This window comes from Protomyctophum parallelum, assembly GCF_964188405.1.
Source record: "Protomyctophum parallelum genome assembly, chromosome: 16".
NCBI lineage: Eukaryota > Metazoa > Chordata > Actinopteri > Myctophiformes > Myctophidae > Protomyctophum > Protomyctophum parallelum.
The window spans coordinates 26,492,823-26,516,866 of record NC_139711.1 but is presented as its reverse complement, the minus strand read 5'-3'; the positions used below and the strand labels follow the sequence as shown (position 1 = coordinate 26,516,866).

The window sequence follows — 24,044 nt, the reverse complement described above, 5'->3', positions numbered from 1 at the left end:
GTCTCCCTAAGAAATGTTGACTCAGGTGTCGGGTATAGACACCTACGATACTCGTTCACATGTCAATAAATATTCTTTTATTGAATCGGGAGGAGACAATGTACTTTTAAAAATCACACCCGTGTCAAATGAGGGGCGCTCTTGTCATCTCCCTAAATATAAATATTTGTATGTATTGCAATTGATATATGATATGATATACTGTATATGATATGATGTAATAATGACAACATAATATAACAATGTTTGATTCCCCTCAAAAAAAGTCCCTCTTTTTACAATGATCATGTAAGATGACAACCGAATTCATGTAATTGGTTAGCGATTTGCTCATCTACATATGACGAAAATGTTCCCTTCATTGTCAATGGCGTTTCATGTTTTAATGTTTAATGTACGTCATATTTGGCAGACATTTGACCTAATTTCCCCTTTCCTTGTCAATGGCAAATGTTGAGACGTGTGGGGACAAGATTTAGCGGACATTTGACCTAATTTCCCCTTTCATTGTCAAAGGCAAATATTGAGACGTGTGGGGACAAAAGCTGTATATAGGAGGGGCTAGCGGCCCTCAAAAATTGAGCTCCGTCTACGAGAGCATAAACATTTCCAAATGCCACAGTCGTTTGTTATCCTGGATTTACAATGAGCGTGAAAGAGCTCAATGTCTGGCAACAGGTCACCTGGCTGTTGAGCAACACTGGCTTTCGCAAGGATTAATCCGTTCAGGAGGGGAAGGAACCCCTTTTGGTGTTTTAAGCATTATGTTATACTTTAGCTATTGAAAAATAGCAGATCTACAAGCTCATAGCGCGGCACCGAGTGCCACGCTATGAGCTTGTACATCTGCTATTTTAGAAAAATCGTGAAAATGTGGCTCAAATCTTTGAATATATATTCTTTCAGAGCGAACGTTTTTAAGACAAATCTTTGCTTCTGGGGGGGGGGGGGTTCCTGGAACAACATATTTTCAGAAGGGGGTCCGTAGCCGAATACAGATAATTCTGGGGGTCTTTGACATGAAAAAGGTTGAGCACCACTGACATAGAAACAGGTTTTTAAGAAAACTTTTAGGATTTAAAAGCCATTTTGTTTAGAATCGGCCTCAGGTCTAATTCCAACCGGGCCTCATTCCAACCGGGCACCCATTTTGGTGTTGGCATCATGTCATGCTTTAGCTATTGAAAAATAGCAGATCTACAAGCTCATATCGCGCCACCGAGTGGCGCGATACGAGCTTGTAGGTCTGCTATTTTTGAAAAATCGAAGACACTTTTAGAATCTGATCTCAGGTCAGAATGGGTTAATAATGAAACTGTCAGGATGTAATAGACATTTTTAGAATCTGATCTCAGGTCAGAATGGGTTAAACGATGGACGGGACTGAAAGAGACAAGGCAGACGGACAGAGGGGAAAACATCCACAGCAGCACCTGCTGGTGAGTTGTGGTCACAGCATCAAGCCTCTCGGTATAGACAGCACGGAGTAGTCAAGGGTTTTATGATCAGCAATGTAAGAAAATAGCCTGTAGATCAGGGGTGCCCACACCTTTTTGACTTGAGATCTACTTTAAAAAATTACCAGCTCAACAAGAAATAATTATCCCATTGCTGAAAATACATTAAAAAAAACCCCAAAAAACTAGTAACATCTTGAACAATGCATTGTATGCAATGCATATCAATCAAGTCACCTAAAAAAAAGATGAGGAGTTTTGTAATTTTAGTTTACAAATATTTTCTTTTAATATATTTTAATTATTATAAATTGTAGGGGCATGTCATGTGTTCTACCTGCACAGCCTTGGTGACCTACTGATTAAATTCAAATAGCTGATCTACAAGCTCAAAACGTGTCGCAGTGGGACGCGTTTTGAGCTTGTAGATCGGCTATTTTTGCTACGACAATAATATGCAATGTGGCCCTCTGGAGTAGGCATGCCACGGTATGAGATTGTACAGTACGGTACGGTGCCGGTATTGATAACCTATACCTCGGTATTTATATTTAAAAAAAAAAAAGATTGCCCCCCCCCCCACCTATGTCTAGTGACTACCTCCACCTCCTTATAAGCCCTTCTTTGTTCCCCAACATGCAGGCCTACATATATATAATATATATATATATATATATATATCATCATATATAATATATATCATAATGATGTGTGACTTGTCATGATCATGAATTGATTACCCAGGACCGAATGGAAACAGCAAGGACTTGTATCAGTGATCCCTTTGGACATGTGTTTGACTGTACCCTGGCCTATACTGATTACATTTCTGCCAATAAAGTATTCAATCAATGAATCAATAGCTATTCCCCACTGTATTTCACTGTACTATGGCTCCCCCTAATGGCCGATTGGCCGTTTTGTACCCTGTACGCTGGAGCAGAGGTGGTGCAATCTGCGCATGCTCACAACTGTCACTGTGCGCCTCTGTGTTGACAGTCCACTCCACACTTAGTTAGTACATATGGAAATACGGAATATACAATTGGATCTGGGTGTCTTTCAGCAACACTAACTCAAAGGTAGGAAGCAACTTTTCAATCTACTGCAGCTGTGTCGTGAAAATAAATGTTTTGCCTTATTCTGCGAGTGGAGTTGCTTTCCATATGCGCAGCATGCGCAGCCCACCGACGCTGTATTCAAATACCGTAAGCTCGGAAATCTCACGGTATCAACACCGTGACTGTTCCTGTCGCGGTATTACCGAAATTCGGTAAACCGTGGCATGCCTACTCTGGAGTGAGAGTGGAAATTTAGTGGCCCTCTCCATCGTCAAAGTTGCCCCTGCTGGAGACCATCATCCTGAAATAAGACCACAGGCCCTATTTTCATCAGTACTAAACCCCTTATCCCTAAACTTTGTGTACCTTTATTTTATTTTTTACCATTTTAAAAAACATCAAAATTGTTCAACAAACCGTTCAACATCAACACGTTGTGAGCTTGTAGATCGGCCATTTGAAACAAAAATGTTTTTAAAAATAGTAAAGAAAAAAAAAAAAAAAAAAAAGGCAAAGAAGTTTAGGGATAATTAACACTGACGAAAATAGGGCCCTAGTCTAGTCTCTATTGTAATAACTAGCACTGATCCACGACACGTGTCATTTCCTGTTATGTATCGAGATGCAGTGCTCATTCTCATGTCACATGTCATGTAGTGTTGCCACATTCCTGCACCAATGCTACCAAGAAAAATGCTTGAACTTGTCAAATGAAGTCATTCTGAAATTCGTCGATCCACATATCTAACCCGGAAAGGACCCTATCCGTGGAAATAGGTTGTACTTTCACACAGCAATCATTGCCAGAAGATTGCATTCCTTTTCTTTGTCTCTCTTTCTAGCTTTTGACTTAATCTGTATTCGGTGCGCCCCATGAACGCGCAGCTTCCGTTTTCTACAAATGGCAGCAGGGAGAAAATATGGCGACACATTCTTTGACAAAGCAGCGTGTTGCAAAGCCTCACTGTCGGTAACAGAATGCAGCGTTTATTGGAAGCAGACAACAATGATGATGATGAAGACCACCCACTCGTCTTCATGGCAGATGGCAAAAAATGAGAGAGTGAGATAAAATGGAACAGTTAATAATTAGTCACGCAGTCCTAAAAATGTATCCATCAAATGATTACCCATGGCCGCCACCCTCAACGGATGTGAAATGCTCGACAAAGGCGTGACAGCATGAAGAAAATGTTATGCTCTACAAAATGACAAGGACTTCATAGGAGCACAAACTAACAAGAAGACAAAGGCTCAACTGCACAGCTACAGCGATGGCTTTGATCGATACCTCGTTAAACGATGTCAGGTTGAGCTTTTTGGCGATGAACTTCTTGAGGTGGAGGACGGTAGCCTGCGCCGAGCAGCGGATCCACTTGCGCTTCAGACCCCGGAGTTTACTGCTGTTGCACTCCAAACAGATACTGACCTGTTGGGAGGAAAACACACACACACACACACACCACCACATTTTCACAAATGGCAGATCTACAAGCTCGTAGATATGCTATTTTTCCACTTGCCACTCTGCCCATCCCATGCCCGGAGAGTTGTAAACAATAGGCGCCAGGCACCAGACTCTAGTTTGAGACTCGACAGACTGACGACTCCAAGCAGCAATTCCAAGCTTGGCTGCTTCTTTCCTATGGTCTTCCATAAGATCTACGAGGGGAGATACGACCAAAAATATAGCCCTGACGCGACCCATTTCCTCAAGAACCAGTGGGGCTAACTGATGAATAAAACTCGTTTAGAAAAGTTATTCCTGTTACCGTCTTTGTTATTGTTAAAGCCTTTTCAATAGCAACGTCAATGTTGTTCTCTATGGCTGCCATTTTCCACTGTTTCTCTGCAGCAGAAGCACGGTGCGATGATGTCAACTGGTGTTTTTTTCCTTTTTCAACCTGCATATGTCCCACCTACCTGTGGAGAATAGGAGACTCTCCAGACTGACTTGCGATGTGACATTTTCAGATCCGCGGAACGCAGCAAATCAGGCTGGAACCCAGGCTTGGTTAAAGTCGCTAAAAGGTATGAGGTGACACGCAGATATGTCCTCGGGTGTAAATGGGTTAACCACTTACAATGTGCTATTTCTATTCTAAGTGTCAAAGTCAAGGATAGGAGGCTCTAATGTTGAATGCATGGTGGCGCCATCAACCCCATGGCAATCGATGGGAATACAGTATAGCAGCTATTGTCAAAGCCTCCTGGGATGCAATCAAAGCAGCATTTCCAAATAAATTCCTCTTCAACATTACTCCTAATAATTATATTAATCTACATATGCACCAGGCACCAGCAGTGCAGAAAATGCTTCTTTAGTGCGAATGAACAGATATATTTATCCAAATATCTTTAAGCGTTCCAGAACTCCTGTTGCACCACAAGAACAGCCCAATGTTCTGCCCCCTATTCATTCCCAAAGGACTGCCATTTGCCCTGCCAAAAGCCAATCTCCCTCCAAGAACACAAAACAACAAAACGCATTCTGCTGTGCTCGTCGTAACATGCAATGCATCTCTCGCTGAGCCCATGGCTGCATTTGTATGCTGAGAAGAATGCAGCCTGTCTCTCTTTTCAAGAGTGTCATGGCTCGCAGTGCTCCACAAGGTTGTTTATATCCCCAGGAGTATATGATCTTGGCAGGCCATAGTTGCAGGAGCCACAATGCATTATGGCTGTCAGGCCTCTTCTTACAGCCTGACCCCCTGGAGAGATGGTCACCAAGGTGCAGTGTCTCATCACTGTGTTTTGGAGGGACATTTGGAGACGAAGGAGGTTAGAACGTGCGTGTGCGCGCGCGCGTGTGTGTTCGTGGTGGGGGGATAAAGCAGAAACAATTGTTTTATTCTGCTATCATACAAACACCAACTGCACCACATGAATGGTCTCCCCTTCCACTAGTGACCAAAATAGAGCCCTATGTGTCTAGGAGCAGTTGTAAACTCAAATCCTCCGTTGTCAAAAGTCTCCTCTAACAAGCCCAGCAAGATACTTGTGCCCCAGCCAAGAAAGCAAAGAGAATTATCTAGTCAAACCTGACCATGTGGCCCAGGCCGTGGCGTAACGGTCTGGGCACCTGACTGGTAATCCAGTCGCAGTGTGCCGCGGGTTCGACTCCCGAGCCCGACACGGCCTTTACTGCATGTCATCCCCCCATCTCTCTCCCGTTTCCTGTCAGCCTACTGTCTGTCCCTTCAAAAATCAATAAAAGGCGTAAGCCGCAAAAAAATATCTTAAAAAAAAAAAAGAAAAACCTGACCATGTTATGTCGAGTAAATTCACTGTAACGGCTTCAGGTCAGTGTTAGAAATAGTATATGCTTCTTGGGAGAACAAACCGCTACACTAAGTCCACACAATCCTTTCACTATCGGGCTATTAAACGCTAACAGTAGGCAAAGTCATTTCAAATGATTCTTACTATTCCTTATTTATATTAATAACTATAACAAAATGTCCCATGTATTTATTTGATCAATAAAGACCTGTCTTCCTAAAGCAAAGCCTAAGCAGACTCCCACCGCCTTTAGTTTAGCCCTTTAAGACCTGATTCTACAAAATGTCTTCAAAATCCGGACAGTTCTGAAAAACCCTATGTTTCTATGTCAGTGCTTCTCAAACTATTTCATGTCAAGGAGCCATGTCAATTTGGCCACCAGACTGAAAAACCCTATATCGGTGGTTCTCAAACGATTTCGTGTCAAGGACCCCAAAAATGATCTGTATATATATGAGGCCACCGACCCCCAAATATGTTCTTCCAGGGACCCCCGACCCCCAAATATGTTCTTCCAGGGACCCCCGACCCCCAAATATGTTCTTCCAGGGACCCCCCCAGTCCCCCTAGAAGCAATGATATAAGTTAAAAACGTTCACGCTTCTAGAGAGACTCGATCGTAATCATAGTAAGGTAAGCAAGCAACATTATGCCTCCCGTTTTTTGTACGGAACTGAAGCCCCCGGTTTTCAGAGTAAAAGCTGCCATATCTGCCCGGCACCCGAGCTTCTATTTGATTGTGTTAAAAGGCCTTGTCACTTCACTAGCATCTGGGTTGGGACCGCCTCTAAATCATGTGGGGACCCCCCCTGGGGTCACCCTCTCAAACCATACTCTACACACATTTATTTTCCGTCATGTGATCGTTCTCTCAATCTGGAGACCGGCTACAGATGACATCCAGGCGTACTTTACCAGCCATGAGCTGGTGGTGAGTAGGCCTAGATGTCATCAGTGATGGGTTCACTCCCCAATTCTTCCCAATCTCTCTCACTATTATCCCTTGGCTCATTGTGCCTCCATGCTATTACCCCCCCACCCCGTGACATTTGTTTTAGATCCTTCCTGTATTCTGCTCACACAGCGACTCTGAAGTCGTTAGCCATTCTGGGTGCGTTCAATCAGCACCATGGCTGAATGTCAAAATGGGCTCAAACTTCACCCCCTGCAATGCCTCTGCAGCCGTACTGCCTCACTGCAGCCATACTGCCTCACTGCAGCCATACTGCCTCACTGCAGCCATACTGCCTCACTGCAGCCATACTGCCTCACTGCAGCCATACTGCCTCACTGCAGCCATTCTGCCTCACTGCCTCACTGCAGCCATTCTGCCTCACTGCAGCCATTCTGCCTCACTGCAGCCATTCTGCCTCACTGCAGCCATACTGCCTCACTGCAGCCATACTGCCTCACTGCAGCCATACTGCCTCACTGCAGCCATACTGCCTCACTGCCTCACTGCAGCCATTCTGCCTCACTGCAGCCATACTGCCTCACTGCCTCACTGCAGCCATACTGCCTCACTGCCTCACTGCAGCCATTCTGCCTCACTGCCTCACTGCAGCCATTCTGCCTCACTGCCTCACTGCAGCCATTCTGCCTCACTGCAGCCATTCTGCCTCACTGCCTCACTGCAGCCATACTGCCTCACTGCAGCCATTCTGCCTCACTGCAGCCATTCTGCCTCACTGCCTCACTGCAGCCATACTGCCTCACTGCAGCCATACTGCCTCACTGCAGCCATACTGCCTCCCTCCAGCCATACTGCCTCACTGCAGCCATACTGCCTCACTGCCTCACTGCAGCTATACTGCCTCACTGCCTCACTGCAGCCATACTGCCTCACTGCCTCACTGCAGCCATACTGCCTCACTGCCTCACTGCAGCCATACTGCCTCACTGCCTCACTGCAGCCATTCTGCCTCACTGCCTCACTGCAGCCATTCTGCCTCACTGCAGCCATACTGCCTCACTGCCTCACTGCAGCCATACTGCCTCACTGCCTCACTGCAGCCATTCTGCCTCACTGCCTCACTGCAGCCATTCTGCCTCACTGCCTCACTGCAGCCATACTGCCTCACTGCAGCCATACTGCCTCACTGCCTCACTGCAGCCATTCTGCCTCACTGCAGCCATTCTGCCTCACTGCCTCACTGCAGCCATACTGCCTCACTGCAGCCATACTGCCTCACTGCAGCCATACTGCCTCCCTCCAGCCATACTGCCTCACTGCAGCCATACTGCCTCACTGCAGCCATACTGCCTCCCTCCAGCCATACTGCCTCACTGCAGCCATACTGCCTCACTGCCTCACTGCAGCTATACTGCCTCACTGCCTCACTGCAGCCATACTGCCTCACTGCCTCACTGCAGCCATACTGCCTCCCTCCAGCCATACTGCCTCACTGCCTCACTGCAGCCATACTGCCTCCCTCCAGCCATACTGCCTCACTGCAGCCATACTGCCTCACTGCCTCACTGCAGCCATACTGCCTCACTGCAGCCATACTGCCTCACTGCAGCCATACTGCCTCACTGCAGCCATTCTGCCTCACTGCAGCCATACTGCCTCACTGCAGCCATACTGCCTCACTGCAGCCATTCTGCCTCACTGCAGCCATTCTGCCTCACTGCAGCCATACTGCCTCACTGCAGCCATACTGCCTCACTGCAGCCATTCTGCCTCACTGCAGCCATACTGCCTCACTGCAGCCATACTGCCTCACTGCAGCCATTCTGCCTCACTGCAGCCATACTGCCTCACTGCAGCCATTCTGCCTCACTGCAGCCATTCTGCCTCACTGCAGCCTCCCTCCAGCCATACTGCCTCACTGCAGCCTCCCTCCAGAGCATCACGGTTGAATGTCAAAACGGCACACCCTTCGCCCTCCTGCAGTGTAGGGCGCTGACTGGCATGTTGTGTGTCAATTATTTTAGTTGGCGTCTTGTCTTTTTTTTGCTGGCGTCTTGTCGTGAGACATCGAAGTCCTGTAATGGCACACCGTTCCGGTTTCCGATTCAGTGTTTGTGATTGTGACTGTGTGCGTGTTGTTGATACTGTAAGCCCACTCGACCTGCATTATGAATATCATTTTGCAGTGCGAGAATGTGCCAGAATACTAATGAAATCAAGAAAAGCCCATCTGCATTTTAAAACGTGTTAGCTATATATGGCTGCCGTGGTGACAGCCAGGGAGTGTGTGTGTGCGCGCACGCGTGCGGCAATCATACAGCCACGGCACACAGGAGTAAGCTGATAAATTTTATTCAAGAGACTCATTAACTATTACAAATTTGTAAATGGGGGGGGGGGGGGGGAAACGGAGATATTTCTTTGCTTGCTTACCTCGCTAAGAATCCGATAAAAGTCGCTGATGATCCCTCGCGTTCATATTTTTGAACGAGAGGCAGTTGAGAAGTCCGAAATGAAGAGCTTAGTATATCCATCAGATAAAACCACGGAGAGCGCCCTAGGTTAGGAGAGACGAGGCATTCTTTCTGCAGCGGTAAACTAGGAAGTGAACGGACCGCAAAGCGTATGGTGGCCTTGGAGTCTCTCGTTTGATATCATTGAAGATGCGCTAGGAGGATGTGTGTACACGCGTCATTGCAACCCGTCGATTGGATTGCTTATGACGTGTGGGCACGTCGGTTTGACTGAACCAGTTAATGGTAGCCTAAGCCATATGGATTTAGTCCCTGTGGCGATCCCGAAGGTCTTTGGCTCGGGCGCCCTAGCTGAATCACTAGAGCAGGGCCTGGGCTACATCTGTTAGCGTGAATAATCGATATGCTGCGCAACTAGCAGAGATGACTTCCTGCTTTGACAGTAGATGGGAGTCGTACCTGTTCGTCACTACGGTGATAGTCGTTGTCATCTTCAGGTTTCTCTTCCCCCGTGTCTTTACTGGCCGGATCTTCTGATTTTGCATCACCTGTTTTGGAAAGAGGAGAAGGTTGCATTTAGTACCATAGAAAGGTTGGCATTATTCATTCATTCATCCACATCTTGGATCCCGAAGGCTGTAATCCACACCAATACATGTGCACAATATTTAGTTACCAATCACGTGAATATTGGGCTTTGTTGGATTAACATCGAAATGCCTCAATTTATTGTTCAATTTCTGGCATAATTAGCAATGGCCTTGCGACTGTGTGCAATTACCACTGTCGATACAACGAGTGCCATCCACATGACTCCACTCTAACACTCATTAACTTAAGTTTAGTGGCGTGAGCTCGATTGACTGCCACGCTGCGGCGGCTCGCCAATCACCGAGGCACAAAACAATACTCACTGCAGGGTGCCTGAGAAAATGGCCATATTGATTCCCTTTAGTATGCAAAAGGCTGTCACCTGCTCAAGCATGCCATCTGGCTCTCATAGGAAACCCATTTATGAGTTAATTGGGTGTCTCACTCTCAGGCAATTTTTTTATATCAGTGGTTTTCAAATATTTATTAGCACGTAAAGTACCCCCAAATTGTTATGTATTTGGCCCACAGACCCCCATTAACAAAAATCAAGAACATTTTTAAATAGCAGATCGACAAGCTCACAATGTGTCACACTGTCCGTGATGCTTTTCATTATCATTCTTTTTTCATTATCATTCATGAATCATTCACTACCTTGCTTCAAAAGAAACAAATGTCGATAAATCTATATTTACAATTTACAATTTACAATTTACAATTTAGGCATTTAGCAGACGCTCTTAATCCAGAGCGACTTACATTTAAGCAAGAACAAAGCATGGGAATACATCACATAAAAAGCATTTATCATGAAACATGCGTAAGCTAAGAAAGTAACAGTGGAATATTTATATAGTGAAACTATACATACACTATACATATAAACTATACATCTTTACTACTATGCTATATATGTGTACTATGGCGTGCTATGACTACATACAATACAATTACAGTGCTGTCTACATAACATGCTATAAGTCTGTATCAAATGCTATATAATCCAACAGAAATGCTATCTAAGGGTTTATTTAGTTTCACATCCAATGTGCATGTGTAGCATAACATGCATTTTGGCAGTAGATGACTCAGAGATGGTCATATTCTAAACATTTGGTAAATGGTGCATATATGACGCACGCCTTTAACACGCTTTACAATGTACATACATTCACCCATCCACACACAAACGGTGGCATGTTGGCAAACGTCCGTGTGTGTGTGCGACTGTCCGTCTGTTACTATAGCTAATCTCCGGCACCGTTAACCCGGTCGATGCCAAATTTTGCGCAGACACTCCCTGGATGAATGAATGAATGAATTTTCCAGAATGACCTGTTATAGCACCACCAGGAGGCCGACTTTTGTAAAACAATTTTTTTGATAATACTCCTCCAGCTTATGTCCAAAAATCCCGCAAATCGTTACACAGCATCTCTATAGTCATGTGTTCAAGACGGATCTGCCCGATATTTCATATTCTATCCTAATTGGCTAACATTGGCTTTCAAAGTTTGCAAAATTGGCCCGTTTTGAACAAAAAGCCTCAAACCATGAACGCAGTGTGCAATTTACGTGAAACAGACTTTCACAGACTTTACTACTAGGCTGAGCAATATATCCCACCCTTTTCACATTGGCCTGTTATAGCGCCACGAACAGGTGGATTTTTGCAAAACACATTTTTGGAACAAAATGCCTCAAATGCCATCCAAGGCGTAAGAAGAAATGGCACCCTTTTCACATTGGCCTATTATAGCACCACCAGGAGGCCAGGAGGCGAGCCTTCACGCGTCCGAAACGGGTCGAGAAATGACAGAGTTACCATGTTGCAGCTTTCTGTGCTCAGACACAGAGGCGGACACAGAGACAGACACGTATGTAGACATAGGGACACATAGTTGTGTAATGGAGTGGAGGCGCCACTCAAAAATGTATATACATTTTCAGCAGACAATGTGTGAAGCGGAGATGTGTTTGGAAATGAATCTAATAGGCAGACTAATGATGTGGCTATTCAAATTCATACCTGAATACATAATTACATTTCTGGCTTGGTTTTAAGTCGTCAAAGACAGGGAGTCAAGGATAGAATTAACTTTCAAGCCTTCTTCCTTGGCAAAAATCTGGAAAATAGTTTGTGTGTGTGGTGGGTAAATGGTGCATTTACTGCAATCTATCTATCCATCCACCCATTTTTCAAGTCTTCCTTCCCTGACCATTAGACAATTCCACAAGGCACAATGAGCGACAGGGCCTGAATGAACTCCAGAGTAAGCCGTCTGATTGCTGATAAGAGATGGTGCACTGATTGTGACTCAACCTTCATCCAAACCCGAAGAGTCTCATCGACTCCAAATAGACGCACAACAACAAGCCCTGCAGTGTATTTCAAGCAGTGCCATTTGGACAAACATGGGATGATTGCTCTTCAATGCAGACTTGAAACATGGCCGTCATGCTGTAGAGTGTTTCGTTTCTCAGTCTCCTTCGTTTCAGCATGTCTAAATAAAAATGTGTGATCATTCATAATAAGTTGGCTACGGATTTCTCTCCTCACTCAGTCTTACACAAACACACAAATATACCGAGATGCAAATGTGAAAGCTTGTATTGTATGGCAGAGAGGATAAACAAGCTTGGCTTCTTTTTGAAGAAACAGCATCAGGTAACAGGATGATTTCTTGCTCTCTAGGTCGTCCTCAGACCAGCCTTCCATCGTCGCTTCCAGTCATCCAGGTTCTCCATACATCCAGCCAGCTCGTTGGTGCTTTGAGCTCCTGCATCTTTCTTGAGTACATCCACATATGTGACCAAATTTGACTGAGGGACTTCCATTGGATTTTTTTGAACTTTCGTTTTTTCATGTCATATGAAAGCAGGGAATCATAGCTTCAAATTGACATATTGGTTCTGTTTGACCCACCAGTTTTGAAGATATGGCTTATAGAGTAATGTCTTGCAGAAAACCGCGAGTTGAGAAAACAGGCTTGAAAGGTTCACTTCTGTGGTCTCTAACATTACACCTAGCTATATGTTTTAAGATAGAGTTTTTGTATTTTTCCAGTTTTTCATGCGTCTATGAGATGACAGTACTTCATTAGACACCCTGGAGGGAGTCGTTTTTATGTGCAATGGTGTATTAACTTTGTATTTAGGGTTTCTTCCTGGAGGCTGAACCCTTGACAGTCAAACGGGCCAATGAAATAAACAGTAATATATTGACACCACACTATCAGCCCCTCCCCTAACCCCTCCCCCTTTATCATACAACTACAGCTGTGGGTGCGGCTTCAGTTCAGGTGGATCACCACCCATCACCACCCACCAGGCAAACCAGGCATACTTAATGAACTGGTGGGCGTGTCCACATAAAAACATGATTTTAACAAATACTGTACACTTTTTGGAAAAGGTTCTTCCCCCTTATATTATAATAATACCTGATGATCATGTTTTAGGGTGGAAAAACATCGTGGCACTCCATCTTTAAGCATTTATTTCATATTTACAGCTCTGACACTTATTTCAGATATACTCTAGTATGTGAAGAGTCTGCCTGTGCTATTAACTCATTTTGGAGTAAAAATAAATAAAGTTTTTCTCCTCTGGTGAAAAGCTGGAATTTGCGCGATGGCAGGCTCTCAGTCAAATCTGGTCACATGTGTTAGTATGGGACGTCCTCGTGACCGGTGCCCATGTGTTGATTCCAACAGCACCAGTTTGCTGGCTGCAGGGAGCTCTTGGTGTCTTTGGCTGTGTCCTGCAAGTCTCATTCTCCTGGCTGCTATTTTGTCGCTCACCCTGAATATTCCAGCATACAGATTCTCGTTGGTAACATGTGTACTCTCGCTGATGTTGAGCACAACACGTAACCTTCTGGTGTGTAGCACCCGTCTAGAGCCTTCTGCAGAGTTGGCTTCAAGGTCCAGCATTCACTGCCGTATAGGAGAACAGATTCTACCGTCGCGTAGAAGAAGCTTTGTTTGGTTTGACGGGGGAGGTTGGAGTTCCATACACTGGCCATGCCGTTCTGGAACCCTCCATGCATGTCGTCAATTTAAAGACCTCTTGTGGAGGTTTGGTTTCCTTGGATCATTTTGGTCCAGCAAGCAACCGCGTCTTATAAAGTGTACTGTTTGGTGCTGGAGAATCAATTATAGGTTTGGTTCAAGTCATTTTATCTCACAGATCCGTCTGAGCCGTGCACGCACACACACACACACACACACACACACACACACACACACGCACACACACACACACACACGTTCACCATTAGTACTGCTGGATGCACTAATGACAAAATGTACAAGCTTTATCTTGTATAACATTTTTACTCATGTAGTATATAATTAAATTCAATCAATACAAATGTTTTTGTTCCGGCAACTCAAATCTATTATAGGAACATTATCATTGTGTTCAAGAGGAAAATAATTGGCTGTTATTGTCTATTTTAGAGTGCTTTCACATTCCACAGAATATGTGCGTTGACGTGTGAAACCCTTATTGGATTTTTCCAGCCATCAGAACGGAACAAGCAACGGAACAATGGCATTCTGAAGTAGCTCTATAATAAACTATGAGAGTAAACAGCTTCACTGTGTGTGTGTGTGTGTGTGTGTGTGTGTGTGTGTGTGTGTGTGTGTGTGTGTGGCGATGACACAGAGAGAGAGAGAACGAATGTCACCCCATTCTTCTTAGCTCCTAGGAAATCAGAGAGCACTTGCTGCGGCTATCCTGCTAGCTACAGTACGTACATGTCAATGGGCTTTCTTTGTATTCCCTCAAGTAAGGCTTTAAGTTGTCAATTATTCAGACAGAGGAGGCCCAAATGAAGCAAGCTGTGTGAAGTCAATGACGTCTCAGTGCACAGTTTATACGAAAACTAAACGGATAGATTCACATCAACATTCGTCCCGCAAGGACGCTAGAAGTTCTTACTTGGCTAAAAGGTTGTAGTCCCAGGTTTCCAGATAGCCGTTTCCCTGTTTCGGTTAATTTGACCATAGCTTCATTTGATTGCAGCAGATTTGAACGGGAAACACATGTAAAGGTGTCATTTGTGTTTCCCGCTAAAATCTGCAGCTGAGCAATCAAACGAACAAAGCCATCATAGAGTTATTTATAAACCAGAGAGCTGACTGCCCCAGCTATTCATTTCATTCAAGTTGCTCACTGGCATTTGAAGCACCTGGCAGAACGCTCTAAATGATAGTTGGAACCAAAATGGACCCTTATGGGTCTGTAACTCTGAGTTAAATTAACATTGATTTTACAATATAAATTGGGGGTCCCAGAGATAGAAATGCCTGTCTGTAGACTAATATGCATGTCATACTGGTGGCCCTTGAAACTAAACCGGTTGAGAATCACTGCTAGATCCGTACAAATCTTCTCTTATGGGGTCCCTGGAATATCTTTTCAAATGGGGGTCCGCGGGCTAATTAGTGTCAATTTGGGGGTCCTTGACATGAAAAGGTTTGGGAACCACTCTATGTTATGGGACACTGCACCAGGAATTGGGTATGCAACCTTCTGGAAGTGGAAACATGGGACTACATTTATGGACGGAGCTTCTTCTTCGCTTGCTTCTCAGGGTCACTACCCCAGGGTTCTTTTCAGACCATTCATTGATCAGCCCAATGCTTAATCAGCCCTTAGAGACAACATCCGAAAAGGCAGGGAGAGTTCCTCTTAATTTTACAAACAAAATAGGTGATTAGGCTGATGATTTCCCCTGAGCCCAGAGACCTCGGTGAACGCCATGTTGTTCTGCTGCGCTAACCGCTAACCCATTTTGAGAACATTCCCATGGGCCATGGTGACCCTGGAAGAAAAAATATCACGTACGATGCATGCAATCCAATCCACTGGACATTATCCCCACTGGATTCCTGAAGTAGCTATTGGAGACTATTGGTCCAAATATTCTCTAACATTCTATAATAATAATACTTTGTCCACTAGATTCTTTCCCTTAGCCTTAGGTCTTAAACATGCTTTGGTCCAACCTCTACTGTTTTTGAAGTTTACTTCATCTTTTTCGTTCAGGTTATGTTCCTGTCATTTCTATCTTGTTTGTGAAATTTTCTTTCCAAAAACATAAATAGTAATCACAGTCTTAGATGTGATCACATTTCCAGGTTTCCTTTTCTCTGTGTGTGTGTGTGTGTGTGTGTGTGTGTGTGTGTGTGTGTGTGTGTGTGTGTGTGTGTGTGTGTGTGTGTGTGTGTGTGTGCGCGCGCGCGCGAGGTTGCATGCAGACTGCAGAGGCGGGGTAATGCAGGCCAGAGCCTGTGCCGCCTGCCGCTGACAAGGCGATGGGACAGTGGGACAAGACCGCTTCCACTTCCATTTGTGCCCTAATTGGGGGTGGTAAGTGGGTGATTAGGCCTGCCAGTGTGACAGTCCTTTAGGTGCACATTTACAGCAGCCCCAGTAAGCCATCGTGGTTGGAGGCACACAGAAGTCAGACTGAGACTCTAGACTGGCAAAAATTGTCTGTTGTTTAACCACTTTCAACCTGGTGTCTCTACTTTGGGGAAATGCCCAAAATATATTTATAAAAAATAGCTGACCTGAACGGCACAAACCCTGCCGTGTGAGTTCATTTAGCAATATGAGTGGGGCAGATCGTACCGTTGCGTTCTAGGTGGGTCTTACACAGGTCTCCCTTGATGTCTCCAGGCACTTCCATCCCTAGCTTCTGGTAGAAGTCTCTCTGCTTCTTCATCTCCGCTAAGAGAGACAAAGACAGGGGGGGAGAGAGAGAGAGGGGGGGTGGTGGTGGTGGTGGGGGGGGGGGGGGGGGGGAGATGGTTGGTCAGTCACAGAGAGAGGGAAAGGGAGACAGACTCGGGGGAGAATAAAGGGTGATCCATACTTTGTGCACCGAAAATTGCTGATCTACAATCTCGCAAGACGTCACAGCATGACGTGTGAGTCTGTGGCCTGTGAGCTTGTAGATATGCTACTTTCAGTGAGCGACACGGCGTGCAGCCAAGAATAAACCAGGCATTACGAAGGGTTAGTGATTGCAGATGCAGACACTGGGCTATTTAAACAGTTAATGGTGTGTATGGCTAGCATGGCAAGGCTACGTGCATGAACGTGTCTGAACATACTTCTTTCTCATTAGATTGTAGATCGAGCCCATGCACCCAAGAAATGTATTCATATACTTTCCACGCAGAGCTACATTAGACATTAGAATTGTGCACACAAAAAAGAAGAAGAAAAGAAAACAAGACAATGGTGGGAAAGTAGTAATAGAAAGCTTTGTCAAGACAAACAAGCTATGGTTTAAAGATTACCAACTCTTCTTGGTAACTTACCCTCTTGAAGTCCCGGTACCAACTTGTAGACGATGTCTTGCATCGTCCGATCATGGCTAAGAAAAAATTATAGAAATAATAAGTTGGGCATTAGTTTAGATAAGAATAAAACATTACTGTCCACGTGTGCAGATTAAATAAGACATAACTAACAGAAACATCTGCATGACAACAAAGCAGGGCCTGCAGACAGCATACACTTCCGTATTTATAATTTCAGGTGAATAATTGGTTATGCAGGCAGGTTATTACCACTGAATATAAAGAAAACAAATGTAAACAACCCAACATAAATTTGACCCAGAGAAACCAGATACAATAGTCGGTAATTAAAAATACAATAAAACTGTATTTGTAGTGATCCCAGAGAGGACATTTCTTCCCTGCTTTAGGAGGTGATCCTATGAGCACACAGGGAACACATTTGGGGTTCAGGGTCTTGCTCATGGACTGTGGATACCTTACTTAAAGCTTGGGAATCGAACCGGGGACCTTCCCCAGTCAGCCGCCCTACTTCCTGAGCCACTGCTGCTCAAATCTGTGTCGAGTTAACCCATTTAGACCCGAGGCCGATTCTAAAAAAATGTCTTCTAAATCCTAAAAGTTTTCTGAAAAACCTATTACTATGTCAGTGGTTTTCATATATATATATTATTATATATATATTCTTTCAGAGCGAACATTTTTAACTCAAATCTTTGCTTCTGTGAGGCGTCCCTGGAACAACATATTTTCAGATGGGGGTCGGCGGCCAAATACATATATAGTTTCGGGGGTCCTTGACATGAAAATGTTTGATAACGATATATATATATATATATATAGAAACATCGTTTTTTCCAGATCACCGTTTAGGATTTAGAAGACATTTTGTAGAATCGTCCTCGGGTCTAAATGGGTTAAGTGCCATGCTCAGGACACCAAAAATTATATGCAATTGGCCACCGACCCCCATCTGAAAATATGTTGTTCCAGGGACCCCCCAGAAGCAAAGATTTGAGTTAAAAACGTTGAAAGAATATATATATTCAAAGACTAGCGCCACATTTTCACGATTTTTTTAAAACACCAAAAGGGGTTCCCCGTCCATGAATGGGTTAATAGCACAACAGGCCTACAGCGGCATATTAAATATACCTATCCTATGCTTTTTAATAGGGCCCCACAGAGGGGATTAATATTGACAAAATGTGAGGATTGACTACAGGGCACCTAGAATCTCGCACTGGAACATAATTATGTTGCTGTAACTAATACGGTACATAACAGTGGTCTCTGTAGATGTCTCCTATCCTACATCTACCCTTCTTTAGTAATGTGACAACCATTGTGAAAGCCTCAGAGGAGAAAGGGGGGGGGGGGGCAGAAAGACATCTTTATAATGGCCAAATGCATTAATATAGCAGGATTTTCAAAGGAATTCCTCTAAAGAATGTACCAGCACAGCAACATTGGAGAGTAGACCTTATATGACTTTGAGTATTACCAGGGAGGCGAATACCTGTATTCTGCACACTAGTCCTGTCTGTTTTTTTGCATAGGAAATACGCACAGTGCATATAATAATATCTATAACAAGAGAGTGCTTAAAGCTGTATGTTAAGAACATTGATTGATTGATTACTTTATTAGTTAGAAATGTAAACGGCACAGAGTACAGAAAGACATTTAGGATAAAAGGATAACACAACAAAGTCCTGGGGACATTTTTCTATTGTGGTGAATTCAATTCATCAACATGGCAAATTAACACATTCATTGTGCAATTATTACAAAACATACATTACCGGTAACCACACATGAACAACCATATACTGTGTACATTTCAGCCATTACAAGCTCACAATGTGTTGTGTTGCATCGATTCGTGACACATTGTGAGCTTGTAGATCTGCTTTTTTAAATGCATTTTACACATTTGAAAACTTGTGAAATGGACATCCTGCATTATAAGTACTTTATACTTTTGGTACTTTACATGTTGATGCCAATATAGCAGGGTTTCCTGCAGACCTTGTTTATTTATTATACACCGTGCCAAAATTATTAAAATTATATATATATATATATATATATACACACACACTTCACGTCGGTGGTTAAACCCCATGTCGGTGAATGATCTCCCAACAATAACCACCTAGGCAGACATCCCACTTATTACATGGCTACTTAATAATTAAATTAATAAATTGACCCAAAACACACACTAGTTTGGTCTAATCTCTCTTTTGGGTCACCGGCAAAAACGTTCGGGAACCACTTTAGTAGAGAAAAGAACGTGGACATGCAGGCCAGTAGTGGCTTTTCTCTACTGTCCTACAGCAGAGGTCATCTTGACTGGGGCCAAATTTAGCTCCCCCATCTCTGACACCCAAAGTGGGAGGACAGAGCAAACGTTTCCAGTGCTGCTGTCCACTAGACGGAGAGACAGTGACCCCTGGCTGGCTGACAGTGCCTCTGCTGCACTTAAGCGATGTTGCCTCATGTTGTTTTCTAGTTGGCATTCAGCTTGGGAGACAAGGCAAGCATATAGTAATTGTCAACACACTGGCTGGCAACAGCAACATGCTGTATTTCCCCCGCAGTAATTATCACATGTACACTCATTTGCATTCAGAGAGTGTAAAAATGCCATTGTCTGCACTCACAGTGTGAAATGAACACTGAGGATTTGTGCCTGTATGCTACCGGCGGCCTAGGATCAAATCCTGCCACAAACTTAGCTTGTGTTTCTCCGACTTAAATGGTCTTCCTGTCAGTATCCACACGGTCCTATCACAATAAAGAAAACCAACTGAAAAGCAAAAGTGACCCTTCACCTGTGTCATGTTCTATTTCAGAACATACTGAACTTTTCTGTGTTTTTGCGCCCTCTGGTGGACACTACTTAAATTTGCGTTTCCAAGCAAACTAGTTCATTCACAAGCAAGACGTCATTTCATGCGGTCACACAGTTCAACTGCTAAAACAGTATTCCTTATTAGGGTGGCCAGACGTCCGGTTTCACGCCGGACAGTCCGGTTTTAGACCCACCTGTCCTCCTCCCAACTCAACCTCTGGCCGGACACATAATTGTCCGGTTTTGTGTGATATACAGTGCTTGTGTCATAACTGTCATTTACGTCGTCTCTGTATTAAAAGCTCCGCAGGGCTGCTCAGCTCCGCAGCGAGCCGGCCACACTCCCACTGTCTTAAAAAGAGAGAGGAGACGTTGCCATGTCCGCTTAATTATAAGCGACTTTGGCCTTGTTTTATAAAATAGTCTACTAAGCCTAGTCAGGCTTCTTTTGGGCTTGTTTTCATAGACATGGTTGCTTGTTTCTCTTCCAAAACCTGTCAACACTGCCAGTGGGATGGTCTGTTTGTTTTTTGTGGAATGTGTGTTCTCACAATCACTTTAGTATAGTTAATGCAGGGATAAATAAACCAAATATGCCAAAATGAAAAACTACATTTAATGAGCAATATGGCTCGACATCAGAAAGAAAGGGAGGCTAAAGCACTGTGAACATAGGCTACTGGCTTCATTCTATGTCCCACACCGATGACCATAAGACTGTATAAAAAAACCCACAAGAAAGAGATTCAACATAAAACATATCTAAACATGAAATAAAATAAATTGATTATAAAAGGAATGACCTTTGTGGTACCCCATCATTTAAAAAGGTTAATTGAATTAGCAAATATATGTTCTCTGTGGACATACTGCTGGAGATGATGGTGGTGAAAATCAGGTGCGTGCAATAGTAGTAGTAATAATAATAATAATAATAATATCTGGAATTTTATAGCGCTTTTCTAAACACTGTGTGTGTCTGTTTGGGGGGGGGGGGGGGGGGGGAGGCTGGGGAGCGAGCCCCGCAAAAGTGTCCTCCTTTCTGAGGTCTTGCAGGTGGCCACCCTATTCCTTATACACTTTCTGTTCATGTCTTGGAAAGCATCGTCTGTGAGTACTATGACTGCAATCTTTTCTGATGTGTACTGTACATTTTGTAGCCATGTGTTTGTTTGGATTTCCCCTCTGCATTTGTGTTTGGTACTGAGCCCACGTTGTTTGGTCATGCTAAGCTAGCGCTAGCTTCCATTAGCCCAGCTGTGCATTGATATGTGACAGTTTCACTGTTTTGTCAACTTTAATAGCTTTATGCAAGCTCTAGAGAGCCTTTCTGACATTGTGTCAATTCATGTGTGGTACAGTAGTTTATAATTGTATTTCGTAGTACAGTTCATAATTCCATTTGATTTCACAGTAATGTGTAGTGTTGTAAAAACAGGTTAACCCATTCTGACCTGAGATCAGATTCATACGAGGTTTCCGCCGGACACACTGGTCCTGATGAACCCATTCTGACCTGAGATCAGATTCTAAAAATGTCAGTCGCTCTTCGATTTTTCAAAAATAGCAGACCTACAAGCTCGTATCGCGCCACTCGGTGGCGCGATATGAGCTTGTAGATCTGCTATTTTTAAATAGCTAAAGCATAACATGATGCTGACACCAAAATGGGTGCCCGGTCAGAATGGGTTAAGAACTATTTACATATATCTACAAGCTATTTACATTTTCTATAGTAATTTCATGTCATTTAAAATGAGACAGTCTACTGTCTCTAATGCATAATGCTTGTAGACATTGTAGCTGTATGTTTTATGCTGTTTATTATTTCTTTGAATGTTTGTACAATTAGGCATTATTTAATTAGTGCTTCTTTTGTGTCATGTTTCAGTTTTACAATTTTGGCTTCATCATGGTTTTGGAGAAGTAAAAGCCCCTTCAAAACTTTACTCTGCCTCTGACCATCTCTCAAGTCAAGTGTTAGCTGTCTGTTTATTTGTGTACCCTCCACACACATTGAGAACAGAACAGTAAAAAGACGTCTTCCCGGCGGGCACGACTGCAAAGGAAAACAGGATACTAACTACAGCATCACTCTGACCTGCATCTTCTCACAACCACCCTCGAGAGGCAGTGAGTCATCATGTCGACTACAGGAGAGGCAGTCGAAGAACGGACACCTGCTCACTCTCAGGATCGTGAGTCCACCACTTCCAAACAAAGCAAATGTTCCACTTTCAGTGCAGCAGCCGCCAGGGCACGAGCTAAAGCTGCCAAAGTGCGTGCTGCCTTCTCTCAGAGAGAGAAGGATTTGAAGGTTCAAGGAGCTGAAATGACACTGAAAGGAGCTGAAATGAAACTCAAAAGGGCTCGTATAGCTGCCGAGTTATCTTCATTACAGTATGAAAGAGACGCCGCAGCAGCCGAGGCAGAGGCTAAAGTTCTAGAGGCAGCAGCGGACGCTGAAAACGGAGAGGGCAGTAAGATGGACATGGAGGACACAACTAAAACTGCCATAGAACGCACACAAGCTTATGTCCAACAACACTCTCAGCAGCCTCCTAGTCTCACAGAACGTCCACAGCAGTCTCCTGGGGTGGAGGAACCCCCACGGCTTCAACCTTACACACCATTACTTCCTTTCATTCATCCCACTGTAGACTCCCATTCAAACGGAGACCATGACTCGACATCTCCAAGCAGACAGAGACAACATGTCAACTCCAGAGCGGATCGGGACAACAACGGTCATGGTGTCAATGCGGCTCAGCAGCTGAGCTGGTCAACGCCCGCAGATCACCAACAGGCCACCGCGAACAACGTCCTCCCAGATGTAAGGCCGCATACCGGCCATCCCTCTTTTACAAAGCCCAACAGCGACAGACACGTTGCAGCTTTACATCCTGGACCACCACCTTGGAACGCAGAAGGCTCAACCGAGAATGGCGGGGAGGGTGATGGAGAGACAGATCCGCCAACAGTCACCTCAGCATGCACCAACGTCGGAGACCAGAGCTCCAGGTCCTGTTCCAAAGTTTGCCTGGTGAAGGCCTATCCCAAAGCTCACCCAGACAAAGCAGCAAAGGTCTACGACCTTTTCAAACTCACCGGATTGAACTCTCCATACACCCTCCGCACATGTTCTGGGGTTACGGAGACATATGGGAGAAGAGCTACAGGATTCACAGCAGAGTCCTTGGACGGAGAAGACGGATGTCCAACCTTCTTAACTCCATGCTCAACTCAGCTTCAAGTCAAGGAGACTTTCATCACCACAGCGGAAGTCAAGGTCCAGACGGCCGCAACCTTCAGCTCCACAGCGGACAGACAACAGACAGACTCCTCGTCGACCATCACAACTTCCAGCCAAGCAAGCTACACTTCAGGCGTACTTGTCAACCCGGTCAGCAGCCACATGGAACCAACGGTCACAACAGTCTGCAGCACATCTGGATCACTGTCCACATTATCGGTCACCCCTCCAAATGTGACAGCCCATGTTCAGCCTCTCTGTAGCCCCTTGTCACACTCTGCGTCTGCGCTTCGAAACGACACAGTCATTCCTGGAGCTACCACCTCAGGCTCCTACACTGCTTCACAAAAGGTCAGCATGAGTCCGTATCAACCCTTGGTCTGAGACCAGCTCTCACTATGATACCTCGACACAGAGAAGCATTGCCATACGGCCTTCTGGTCCTCTCTTCAGCCCAACCATCCCATCTCCTGCAGACAAGAATCTCCTGCAGCTCTTCGGGAAGGTTGCCGACCAGTCAGAGTATCTGTCTGCTATTAGGGCAGCATCCCCTACTCCCCACTCAATACACAGTCCCTCACACCTCACTTCTGAGACCCAGGACACCCCCTTTCTCATGTCACTTGTCACCATACTGACTCGCCAGTTGTATGCCCCCCTGCCCTCTCCAGAGACATTCGACGGCGGAGGTTTCCACCGCCAGCGGTGGAGACAGGTACATTGTCTCGCCAACGTCTATGAGAATGGACTGTCGCAAGAGTACCTTCCAAAGGTCCACTGTCCTGGTCAAAAGGCCTGTCTTTGAGACAGTCTTCCTTATTTCAGTCA

General features: G+C 44.6%; 1 protein-coding gene across 3 annotated transcripts in view; it reads right to left on the bottom strand.

Annotated features, from left to right (window-relative positions):
* pcgf3 (polycomb group ring finger 3) overlaps positions 1–24,044 on the bottom strand; it is a 64,522-nt gene that overhangs the window by 1,523 nt on the left and 38,955 nt on the right. For all 3 annotated transcript variants that reach the window (XM_083785979.1, XM_083785980.1, XM_083785978.1), the window contains 4 exons: positions 17,122–17,177; positions 16,427–16,525; positions 9,647–9,735; positions 3,810–3,947 (listed from right to left, as the gene is read on the bottom strand). In XM_083785979.1, coding sequence (XP_083642105.1) covers positions 3,810–3,947; positions 9,647–9,735; positions 16,427–16,525; positions 17,122–17,177 — 382 coding nt within the window. The remainder of the gene's footprint in view (positions 1–3,809; positions 3,948–9,646; positions 9,736–16,426; positions 16,526–17,121; positions 17,178–24,044) is intronic.